Source organism: Diceros bicornis, chromosome 37 (genome assembly GCF_020826845.1).
Source record: "Diceros bicornis minor isolate mBicDic1 chromosome 37, mDicBic1.mat.cur, whole genome shotgun sequence".
Classification (NCBI taxonomy): domain Eukaryota; kingdom Metazoa; phylum Chordata; class Mammalia; order Perissodactyla; family Rhinocerotidae; genus Diceros; species Diceros bicornis.
In genome coordinates this window covers 21013465-21026634 of record NC_080776.1, presented here as the reverse complement: position 1 = coordinate 21026634, position 13170 = coordinate 21013465, and the positions used below count along the sequence as shown (strand labels likewise).

Below are 13170 nucleotides of genomic sequence, written 5' to 3'. Positions count from 1 at the left end.
AAACATTAATCTACACATCGAGGAAGCTTAACAAACTCTGAGTAGGATAAACTCAGAGATCCCCAAGCAGACATTATCATGGTAAAAATGCTGAAAGCCAAAAAACAAGGAGAAAATCTTGAAAGCAGCAAGAGGAAAAACAAATAGTCACTTACAAGGGAATCCCAATAAAATCAACAGCTGACTTCTCATCAGAAACAATGGAGGTCAGAAGGCAGTGGATAATTTATTCAAAGTCCTCAAAGAACAAAAACTGTCAACCAAGAATTCTACATCCAGTAAAGCTATCTTTCAACAATGAAGGTGAAATAAAGAAAATTCCCAGATAAATTCAGAGAATTCGTTGCTAACAGACCTGCCTTACAAGAAATATTAAAGGAAGTTCTGCAGGCTGAAAGTAAGTCACCCCAGAAAGTAATGTGAATCCACAAACAGCATTAATGAAAGTAATTATGTAATTATAAAAAATAGTAATACATGAATATTTTTTCTTTCTTCTCCTAACTGATTTAAAAAAAGCAACTGTATAAAACAATGTATACATACTGTTGGGCCTATACTATATAGAAATCTAACATGTTTGCCAAAAACAGCACAATGGAGCTAAATGGGAACAAAGCTGTACTGGGCTAAGTAAGTGACTCTTTATGGTAACTTGAATCCACAGGTATAAATGAAGAGAAGCAGAAATGATAAATAAAGTTATAGAACAAAAACTAGTCATACATATTGCTCTTCTTTTTTCTCAGCTTCTTTAGGAGATAAGATTATATAAAAAGTAACAACAGTGTATCATTGTGTTTGCAACATTTAGAGATGTGACATTATAACAAACTACAAAAAGGGGGAAGAGAACAGAGATGTAAGAGAGTAGCATTTCTATGTCAAACTGGAATTAAGTTAGAATAAATCAAGTTGATTCTGATAAATTAAGATGTATAATGATAAGACATGGAGCAACTACTAAGGAAATAACTAAAAAATACATATAGTGATGAAAATCATTAAGGAAATTAAGATGCTAGATTAGAAAATATTTACTTAATGCAGGAAAAAAAGCTGTAAAGGAGGAATAGAGAAACAAAAAGGACAGACATAAAAAACAAAAAGGAAAATGGCAGACAAGAATCCAACTATATCAATAATATTCAGTGTGAATGAATTAAAAAATCCAATCACAAGGCAGAAATTATCAAACTGGATAAAAAAATAAGATCCTATATTGTCTAAAAGAGACACACTTTATATTCAAAGATATAAATAAATTGGAAGTAAAAGGATGAAAAAAGACATATTAGGCAAACAGCAACAAGAAAACTCAAGTTGCTATACCATTACCAGACAAAATATACTTTAAAACAAAATAATGTTACTAGAGATAAAGAGGAATATTTTATGATGATAAAAGGGTCAATCCAGCAGGAAGCTTCAATAATTACAAATGTATATGCACCTTACAGAGTACCAAAATACATGAAGCAAGAAATGGCAGAAATGAAAGGAGATATAGACAATTCAACAATAATACTTAGAAATTTCAATACTCCACTTTCAATAATGGACATAACAACTAGTAGAAGATCAACAAGGAACTAGAAGACTTGAACAAGACTATAAACCTACTAGATACATCTAACAGACATCTACAGAACACTCCACTCAACAAGAGTACAATATACATTCTTCTCAAGTGAACATGGAACATTCTCCAAGATAGACCTAAAGAAGGTAAAACTTTATGCTAAGACATAAAACCAATAATTTATGTAATAGAAATAATACAAATTATGTTCTCTGATCACAATTGAATGAAACCAGAAATGAGTAACAGAAAGAAATTTTGGAAACTCACAATAAGTGGAAATTAAACAAAACACTTCCTAAATAACCAATGGGTCAAAGAAGAAATCAAAACTTATGGATAGCAGCAAAAGCAATACTAAGAGGGAAACTTATAACTACAAATGCCCATACTGAAAAAAAGAAAGATCTCAAATGAATAAACTAACTTTCTACCTTAAGATACTAAGAGAAAAAGAAAAAAAAAGAGCAAACTAAAAGCAAGAAGAAGGAAAGACATAAAGATTAGAGAAGAGGTTAATGAAATAGACAAGAGGAAAAACAATAGAGGAAAAAAAAAAAAATCAATGAAACCAAAAACTGGTTCTTCGAAAAGATCAATAAAATTGACTTAGCCTGACTGTCCAAGAAACAAAAGGGGAAGACTCAAATTACTACAATCAGAAATGAAAGATGGAAATCACTACTGATATTACAGAAATAAAAAAGGAATATAAAGGAATACTATGAACAACCGTTTGCCAATCAGTTAGGTAACCTAGATGAAACAGACAGATTCCTACAAAGATACTACCAAAACTAACTCAAGAAGAAATAGACAATCTAAATAGACCTATAAGAATTAAAGACAATGAATTAGTAATCAAAATACTATCCACAAAGAAAAGCCAAGGCTCGGATGGCTTCACCACTGAATTCTACCAAACATTTAAAGAAGAATTAGTACCAATTCTTCACAAACTCTTCCAAAAAAACAGAAGAGGAGGGAACACTACCCAATTCATTCTTCAAGGCCAGTATCACCCTGACACCAAAACCAAAGGCATCACAAGAAAAAAAAAAAAGAAAGAAAGAAACTACAGATCAACATCTCTTACAGATACAGACACAAAAATCCTCACCAAATACTAGCAAACAAAATCCAGCAACATATAAAAAAGGAATTATATACCAAGTAGGATTTATCCCAGGAATCCAAGATTGGTTTAACATCTGAAAATCAGTTAACATAATATACTATATAGATAAAATGAAAAATAAAAACCACATAATCATCTCAATACACACAAAGCATTTGATAAAAATCCAACACCCTTTCATGATAAAAATGCTCGACAAAGAAGAAATAGAAGGGGGGCTGGCCCAGTGGCATAATGGTTAAGTTCATACACTCTCCTTCGATGGTGGCCCAAGGTTCGCAGGTTTGGATCCTGGGTGCAGATCTACGCACCACTCATCAAGCCACACAGTGGCAGCATCCCATATACAAAATAGAGGAAGACTGGCACAGATGTTAGCTCAGCGACAATCTTCCTCAAGCAAAAAGAGGAAGATTGGCAACAGACGTTAGCTCAGGGCCAATCTTCCTCACCAAAAAAAGAAAGAAAAAGAAATAGAAGGGGAAGAAATCCACAGCTAACATTAAATTTAATGGTGAAAGACTGAATGCCTATCCCCCGCCCCAAGATGAGGAACAAGACAAAGATATTCACACTTGCCATTTCTATTAAACATTGTATTGGAGGTTCTAGCTAGGGCAAACAGGCAAGAAAAACAAATAAATGATTGGCAAGGAAGAAGTAAAACTACCTCAATTTGCAGATGACATGATCTTGCATACAGAAAATCCTAATGAATCCACTAAGAAACTATTAACTAATAAACCAGTTCAGGAAGATTGCAAGATACAAGCTCAATATAAAAAAAACTGTCTATCTCTACACTTGCAACGAACAGTCTGAAAATGAAATTTTGAAAATTCCATTTACAATAGCATCAAAGAGGACAAAATACTTAAAAATAAATTTAACAAAAGAAGTACAAAAGTTATACTCTGAAAATTGCAAAACGCTGAAAGAAATTCAAGATCTAAATAAATAGAAAAAACCTCCCATGTTTATGGATCAGAAGACAATATTGTTTAGATGGCAAAACTCTCCCAACTGATCTACAGAATCAATGCAATCCCTATCAGAATCCCAACTGGATGATTTGTGTAAATTGACAAGCTCATTCTAAAATTCACATGGAGCTGAAAGAGACCCAGAATAGCCAAAACAATATGCAAATCAAAAAGAACAAAGGTGGAGGACTCACATTTACCGATTTCAAAACTTACTATAAAGCAATAGTAATATCAAGACAGTGTATTAACAGCATAATGATAGGCATATGGATCAACTGAATAGAATTCAGAGTCCAGAAATGAACCCATATGTCTATGGTCAACTGATTTTCAACAAGAGTGCCAAGGCCATTCAATGGACAAAGAATAGTCTTTTCAACAAATGGTGCTAGGACAACTGGATAGTCACATGCAAAAGAATGAAGTCAAACCTTTATCTCAAACAATTTACAAAAATTAACTCAAAATGGATCAAAGACCTAAATGTAACAGCTAAAACAAAAGTCTTAGAAGAAAATATGGGAGTTAATCTTCATGATCTCAGATTTGGCAATGAATTCTTAGGTATGACAGCAAAAATACAAGTGACAAAAGAAAAAATAGATAAACTGGACTTCATCAAAATTTAAAACTTTTGTACATCAAAGGACACTATCAAAGAAGCGAAAAGACAACCCAAATAATAGCAGAAAATACTTTTAAATCATATATATGATAAGGTAAATCATATATATGATAAGGGACTTATATCTAGAATATGTAAAGAATTCTTACAATTCAATAATAAAAAGACAAATAACCCAGTTTAAAAATAGGCAAAGAAGGGGCTGGCCGGGTGGCGCAGTGGTTAAGTTCGCGTGCTCCGCTTCAGCGGCCCAGGGTTCACAGGTTTGGATCCCAGGTGGGGACTTACGCACGTTTATCAAGCCATGCTGTGGCAGGTGTCCCACACATAAAATACAGGAAGATGGGCACAGATGGCACAGATGTTAGCTCAGGACCAATCTTCCTCAGGAAAAAGAAGAGGACTGGCAATGGAGGTTAGCTCAGGGCTAATCTTCCTTACAAAAAAAAAAAAAAAAAGGCAAAGAAGGGGCTGGCCCAGCGGCGTAGCGGTTAAGTTCGCACACTCTGCTTCAGTGGCCGGGGTTCACAGGTTCAGATCCTGCGCACAGGCGTACGCTCCACTCATCATGCTGTGGCAGCATCCCACATACAAAAGTGGAGGAAGGTTGGCACAGGTGTTAGCTCAGGGACGCTCTTCCTCACCAAAAAAAGAAAAAAAATAGGCAAAGCATTTGAACAGATATTTCTCCAAACAAGATATACAAATGGCGAATAAACACATGAAAAGATACTCAACATCATTAGTCCTTAGGGAAATGCAAACCACAAGTAAGTTTCACTTCACATATACCGGGACGGCTATAATCAAAAAGTCAGATAATAAAGGTTCATGAGGCTGTGAAGAAACTTGAACCCTCATACACTAAATGTAAAACGGTGCAGCCACTTCAGAAAACAGTCTGGCAGTTTTTCAAACCATTAAACACATAGTTATCATACAACCCGGCAATTTCACTCCTAGGTATATACAGCCACATATAAAAGCTTGTACATGAATATTTATAGCAGCAGTATTCATAATGGCCAAAAGGTAGAAACAGCTCAAATGTCCATCAACTGCTGAATGGATACACAAAATTTCGCATATCCATAAGATGGAGTATTATTCAGTCATAAAAGGAATGAAGTACTGATATGTGCTACAACATGAGTGAACCTTCACAACATTATGCTAAGTGAAAGAAGCCAGTCACAAAAGACCACATATTATGATTCCATTTATCTGAAATGTCTAGAATAGGCAAACCTATAAAGACAGAAAGTAGATTAGGGGTTACTTACGGCGAGGCAAACTAGGGGGTAGAGTAGCATAGCCTTTTTTTTTTTTGCAGGGGGTGGGGGTAATGAAAATGTTCTAAAATCTACTGTGTTGATGGCTGCACATATCTGTCAATATATTAAAAACCACTGAATTGTATACTTTAACTGGTTAGATTATATGGTTTGCGAATTACATCTCAATAAAATTATCTTAAAAAAATTTTTTTCTCACAAGAACCTTTAGCAATTCCTCATAACCATCTTTAGTTCTTCATTTTCATTTAGAATGTTTATCTACAAAATATCTCTACAGTTTTTATTGGAGAATAAGAGGCCAAAACCAGACACACGAAAGTCACTAACAGAAAAGTTAGGGATCTGGAAGTTACCCATACCTTTGTCTCCCCCCTCACTCCCACATTCTGATCCGTCACCATATCCTGTGATGTGGCCTCTTTAGGGCCCTGGAGCCACAGACATGAGTTCTAATACATGGCTCTGCTACCAACTCTCAGCTGGACCCAATGCAAGTGACCTAGCCTCTTAACATCTCTCTTTGGTAAAACACAGGTATGCACCTAAGCTTTGTAAGGGTGGTTGTGAAGAAGAAATGATATAACATATGGAAAGCTGTCAGTACAGTGCCTAACACAAAGCAAGCACTCAATAATTAGTGGTGCCTCCAACTCCTCCTTTCCACTCCCACTCCCACAGGCCTAGATCAAGCTTTTCTCTTCCTTGCCTGGACAACTCCATCAGCCCCCTCTCAACTGGTCTGCTGACCTCCAGTTTTGTTCAAGTCCATCTTCCATTTAGCTCTCAAAGTGACTTAAATGCTCCCATAAATCTGAGGGTGCTATTTCCTAGTTGAAAATACTTCAGCGGCCCACTCTGTTTTACATACCTTTAAGTCCTAATTCTTTAATAGGGTATACACAGCCTATGGTGATATGGACCCTGCCCACACCTATCTCATACCTCACTCTCCAGCAATAGTAACCTGTTTTATAAATTCCCCCAAACACACCACGGTGTTTCTTAACTTCATTCCCCTGCCTCACTCTATGTCTGCTCTCTCATAAAGCCCCTCCATTCTCCAAATTGCCTGTTTTCTTTTTTTAAAATTTCCCTCCCCAATGACTCAATTTGGAAGTTACCTTTTTTTCAGGAAGCCATTCCAAACTTTCCAGGTGGACAGTGGTTCTCAAATTTTAGCCAGCATGGGAATCCCCTGGAAGGCCTGTTCAAACACAGACTGCTGGTTCCCACTTCCAAGAGGTTCTGATTCAGTAGATCTGGGGTGGGACCCGAGAATTCGCATTCCTAACAAATTCTCAGGTGATCACACCGTGAGAACTACTGCCTAATGCCACCTCTCTCACTATAGCACCACACTTTATTCTAATTTCCTGCTTCTGTATCTTTATCCCGTGGGCTCCCTGAAGATGGGGGAACATTAAGCCTTATGGCTAACCACAGCCCCCATGTGAAGTTATGCAGACCATAAATCTGCTTCTCCCGTCCCAGTTACTCCAATTTCATCAATAGTTCCACTACTTTCCCAGTCACTGAAGGCTTACTATCTAGGAGGCATCCCAGCTTCTGCCTTTGTCTCTCAGATCCAGACAGTCACTAAGTCTTGCTGATTGCTATGAGGCCAATTCTCTCCCTCTGGCCTTGCTATTCATTTGTACCACCACCATCATACTCTCTTTACTGGTCTCCCAGTCTTCACGTTCTACTTATTTCAAATAATGCTTTGAATCCTCCTAGAACAACACTTTGCATACATCACCTCAACCCAACTTTCAATAAACCCTCCAGTCAGCTGTGTTTCAAGCCCTGTATGATGGTTCTTATTCACACGTCCAGATTTTTCCGTCTCTTGCTCTTATTAGTCTGTGAGCTCTCTGAGGGCAGTTGCCTTGTCTCATTTACCTTTGTCTCAGCAGTGCTGAACTGGTATAGAATAGGCATTCCAATATTTATTGAGCTGCACTAAATTTATGAACCAAAGAGATTTACATGGTTTTGCCTGCATCACTGCTCATGTTCTACCCTCTTCAGTTTACTCTTCTGTTGTTTAAATACCTAACACAAAGTACATGCAACATATTATACTTGCTTGATCAAAAAACCATAGCAGTATTATTTAACAATAAGAAAAGGACACTGTTTAGCTGCTACCGATACTGCCAGCATCTACCTAACTAAAAAATGTCAGTAAGCAGTTCCTCTGGTTGGTGTCCCAGCTGTACCTTCATCTGCGCCAGCTGTTGCTGCTGCTGCTGCTGCTGCAGCCTCCGGAGAGCCTCCTGCTGCTGCTGCCTCTGGCGCATTAACTCCTTCTGCCGCTGCAGCTCCAGCTCTTTCCTCTTCCGTTCCTCCTCCTCGTGCCGGAGTCTGGCTGCCTCCTCTTCCATTCGCAGCCGGTTCTCCTCTAACCGACGCTGGGCTTCTTCTTCTTCCCGGGCCCATTTTGCAGCCTCCTCTTCCTTCCCAGAAGGAAAAGCAAAAGATGATAAAATTTGTGTTTAAAAAAAAAAAATCTGAGGGGCCGGCGCCGTGGCTTAGCGGTTAAGTGCGCGCGCTCTGCTACTGGTGGCCCGGGTTCGGATCCCGGGCGCGCACCAACACACCACTTGCCCGGCCATGCTGAGGCCGCGTCCCACATACAGCAACTAGAGAGATGTGCAGCTATGACATACAACTATCTACTGGGGCTTTGGGGAGAAAAAGGGAAAAAAAAAGGAGGAGGACTGGCAATAGACGTTAGCTCAGGGCCGGTCTTCCTCAGCAAAAAGAGGAGGATTGGTATGGATGTTAGCTCAGGGCTGATCTTCCTCAAAAAAAAAAAAAAAATCTGAATCACTTTTGAAGGCTTCTGTCAAAAGGCTATAGAAGTGACAGAAAAGGCAGAAAGCCACAAAAGCCTAGCAAGCTTACAGGATAAAATTTTAATTTGAATTTCTACATAAAAAGAAAGTCACTTTGAACATCTGTGCTAAGGCCTGATCTCTAAAAATCACCACCAGTTTGAAGGAAAGCCTCCTGGGAACTGTTCCAATGTTGAGGCAGAGCTAGCCTTTCGGGGTGCTGAGTGCAAAGAGCTGCCAGGACCTTTCAATATACTGATTACCAGGAAAGCCTCAGCCAGTTCTGTACCAAAGAAACTTCACAAGACCACTTAATTCCATCCCTGGTTCTCAGCCCTTGTGGCCCACAGGTCCCTCGGAAGATCTCTCCTCGACTCATCCTCCAGCCCTCTACTACTTTTTCCCGTACCTTGGCTCATTTTCCTTCTGCTTCTCTCCCTCAAAACCATTCCATTGTGCCCTCTGGAACTCTCCTCACCTTCCTCGGCAAAGTCTGTTTACTGCACCTGCAGTGCTCTGTCTTTTCCAGATAGCACACTCCTCTTCACTCTCCAGAACTCAGGGCAGATGTGAGCCACTCTCTGAGGACTTCCCCAGCCTTTAGGAGGTACACTTTCCCTCTGCCTTTTGATTATGCCCAACTAAACCTTGTCCTCCTCTATTTGCTCCTAGCCCACCTGTGGCAGCAACTGTTTCTACCCATCCAGCAACCATTCCTTTCAGGCTTCTTCCTTGCAAACAGAGCCTCCTATCACATCAGACGTTTAAAATGCTAGATTTTGCTTTTTAAACTTCCAATGTAACTAAGAACACCCATGTGTTCTGATTTAGGCCAAAGGGATGCCTCTAGAAAAGATACTCTTCGCAGACAAAAGGGAAGAAGCATGAGAAGGGCCATTCGCTTTTTGGAGCAGGTTGTACAAGGGTATGGTATCCGAAACTCCTAACCATGAGGTGAAAAATTTGAACTCAAAAGTCAACACACCAAGAGACGGTAGAGGCGAAATGTGCAAAGGACCTGGATCCTGATAACATCACCCGAGTCACTGAAGTCACATGCAACTGCCTTAATTTGTAGACCTCCTTGATATGTGAGGCAATGATGTTATCTATTGTCAAGCCACTTTAAGGTAAATATTTTGATTTTTCAGCTGAAAGTATCCTAACTGTGATGTTTATTTGTTGTATAATCATCACCCACATAGTCCGTGAGCTTCCTGAGGACAGAAACAATTTCTTAAAAGTTTTTTTGTACTCCACCAGGAAACAAGCAAAGTAACTGGCATAAAGTACATTAACTAAATAATATTAACCGTTACACGAATAAACCAAAGAATGAATCAATACACAATCTAACCTGGAAGCTTTCTGCCTCTAACAGAATTTAGGTTTCTCGAAGAGATTCAATCAAGAACTTAGGCAAAAGTAAGTAATCTCCAGCTTTGTATCAATCTAAGCAACAAACACATGTGGACTGCACATAGTGACTTCCTCCCAAAAAGTGCAGTACAGGGTGAAAAGAATAACCTTGCAGTGGAGAAACCTGACGAGCACTACTGCAGCCAGGTGAGCAAGGTCCACATCAGCAGTCACAGATCACACTGGTAATGTGCACCCTTGACATAATGTGATGAAAACGGCACTCTGCCGCTGTGGTCTTCTATCTAAACACCCATAACTCCAGTCTAATTGTGAGAAAAACCTCAGACAAATTCCAGTAGAAAGTTTCCCTACAACATACTGACCAGTATTCCTTAAAACAAGGAAAGCCTTAGAAGTTTCTCATAGCCAAGAAGAAGCTAAGAAGACACGACAATTGAATGTAACATTTTGGATGGGATCCTGGAACACAAAAAGGGCATTAGGGAGAAAGTGAGGAAATGTGAACAAACTACGGACTTTAGTTAATAATAATGCACCAATATTGGTTTATTGTAACAAACGTACCACACTAATGTAAGATAATAATAGGGGAAACTATACTATCATCTCAATTTTTCTGAAAATCTAATACTGTTCTAAAAAGTAAAGTCATCTAATAAAAAAAATCAATCTATATTCTTAAACATTAAAATGAAATGTGTTGAGGTTCTGGCTGCCTGTAACGGCAGAACGGTATGGCTGGACTGGAATTAGCGTTAACTGTTGCACAGCCTTGTGAATATATTAAGCAGTACTGAATTGTGCACTTTAAAAGAGTGAATTGGGGAGTACCCTCAGGCAAAGAGTTGTCAACCTGCAGATCTCACATTTGGTTTTTTAAGGGTAGGGCCTTCGATTTCTCTCTGGTGTTCTGTTTTTTCGTTTGTTTTGATTCCTTGATATTTTGTTCAGACTTTATAATTGTATGTGTGACAGTTATTACAAAAGTAGTAAGAGTCAGATCTCTTTTGCTAATTTTCAGCAACCCAAAAAAGTTTTAGATAGGCTATCCTAATATCCTAATACTTTCTCAATCACTAATTTCTAGCTTCAAAGAAGCGATGAGAAGAGTAAACCATCTGGTCACCTTGCGTAACAATTCTTCCTGCTTCCGCCTTTCTTCCTCTTCTCTTCTCCTCTCCTCCAGTCTTCTAAGAGCTTCTTCTTGCTGTTGTCTTTCTTCTTCTTCTCGCTGTCGCCTTAACGCAATTTCCTGCTCTCTCTGGCGTCGCAAAGCCTCTTCCTAAATTAAAGAAAGGGTGTGTGTATGTGTGTGAAACTCTGGGTCTCAATTACATTACATCATAATTTGAAAAGGAATAGACTACGTGCCGCTAAGACTCTGTTAACAATAAATATAAAAAGTATACAAGCAGGATATAGAGTAAAAAGTATACATGTGTGCTGGGGAGTAGGCACATTAAGAGTTAAAATAATTTATATTTAAAATATTAGTAGTTAAATAGCACTACACTGTGAAGTCTATCCTGGTTTCCACATTAGCTACATCATTTACTGAAACACTAGAAAGGGCTACATTAGGACTCAGGCTTTGGTTTCTCCATTGGTACCACTAGTCTCTATTTTTCAATCAACTGAGAACCTGAGGCATCGAGAGGCCACATCAACAAAGCCACCAAAAACGCCTGGTGAGGTAGGAATAAGTTCTCAAGTCAGATTACTGAGTAAAGCCTTGTGTCCCAGAACGCATTCTGAAGAATGTAAGTCCCACAGACATTAAGGATGTAGAAAAGGAGGGCTGGCCCCATGGCTTAGCGGTTAAGTGCGCGCACTCCGCTACTGGCGGCCCGGGTTCGGATCCTGGGCGCGCACCGACACACCGCTTCTCCGGCCATGCTGAGGCCGCGTTCCACATGCAGCAACTAGAAGGATGTGCAACTATGACATACAACTATCTACTGGGGCTTTGGGGGAAAAAAAAACGAGGAGGATTGGCAATAGATGTTAGCTCAGAGGTGGTCTTCCTCAGCAAAAAGAGGAGTATTAGCATGGATGTTAGCTCAGGGCTGATCTTCCTCACACAAAATAAAATTTAAAAAATAAAAAAAAAAACAATTAAAAAAAAAAAAAACGATGTAGAAAGGGTCCCACTGTCAAAATAAGTTAGGAAATACTAAACAACAGAGAATAAACAGATTTCTTTGTAGCAACATGTCTTAAAGCCCTTACGTGCTACTGTAAAGTATGACTAAGAAATATTAGTTGTTCTAATCTAATCTCAGCATGCACCCTTTTGTTTTTCACAAAGTACCACTGGGGCCAATAAGTAGGAAATGTGAGTTAAAGGCTAGACTTTAGGCTATTACAGAGTGATTCTTTCAACCGGGATCTTGAAAAATCCCAATAGAAAAATGGGCCAACCACATGAATAGAGAATTCCCTAAAAAGAAATACAAATGGGCAAAAAACACAAAAAACATTCCACACCACTGGTTATAAACACTTAAGAAAAGACTTAATTACTTCTGAAATCTAACTGTTTTATAAAACCCCAGGAAATACACACAAAAAAAATCAATTCCCATGATTTACTTGGACTGAAGAGTACCCCTCCAGTGGGTGTTAGTTGATAACAGACATTTTTTCTAAAGGGAATTGAGTCTCCTAAAATTCTAACCTAATCCCAATCCTGCTGTTAACTCCCTGCTGGCCTTGGGAAAACCATCTCTCGGAGAACTATGACCTGTGAAATGACAGGAGTGAGCAAGATACCCTGAAGGGCCTCCTTTGGGGCTAATCCTATGGCGGGAGTTCACAGAGATATACCTGTTTCCTTCGGGCAAGCTCTTCTTCCTCCCGCCTCTTCCTTTCTTCCTCCTGCTGTCTCCGAAGAATTTCCTCCTGTTGTCTCCGGAGTTCTTCTTGCCTCTTTCGCTCCTCCTCTTCCCGTTTTGCCCTCATTTCCGCCTCTCTTCTCTCCTGCTCTAGCTGTGATTACACAAGAGTACTCTTAGAAACTTGAAGCCAAGCACAGGAACACTCCACCATCACTGCCCAGTACTGTGAGCAGAAGCTGAATGTGCTAACACTACCATTCACTCAGTTACATGTACTGCAAGTGGGTGGTGAAACCTCCTCTGTGAAAGCTGTAAACTGATAAGTCACAGTCACCACAAGTTTAATGCTTTTCTAAACTGTTGCACTCACCCCCACTTATTGACCCCCTCGCTCCACACTACCACTACACCACATCTCCCAGATGTGGGAGAGAAAGCGGCCAATATGAGAGTAACATCCGAATTCTCTTGGGGTGGCCAT

General features: G+C 39.2%; 1 protein-coding gene across 5 annotated transcripts in view; it reads right to left on the bottom strand.

The window, feature by feature from the left end:
- Window positions 1-13170, bottom strand: part of GIGYF2 (GRB10 interacting GYF protein 2) — a 144508-nt gene that overhangs the window by 21096 nt on the left and 110242 nt on the right. For all 5 annotated transcript variants that reach the window (XM_058533220.1, XM_058533223.1, XM_058533225.1 and 2 more), the window contains 3 exons: window positions 12679-12840; window positions 10979-11134; window positions 7852-8088 (listed from right to left, as the gene is read on the bottom strand). In XM_058533220.1, coding sequence (XP_058389203.1) covers window positions 7852-8088; window positions 10979-11134; window positions 12679-12840 — 555 coding nt within the window. The remainder of the gene's footprint in view (window positions 1-7851; window positions 8089-10978; window positions 11135-12678; window positions 12841-13170) is intronic.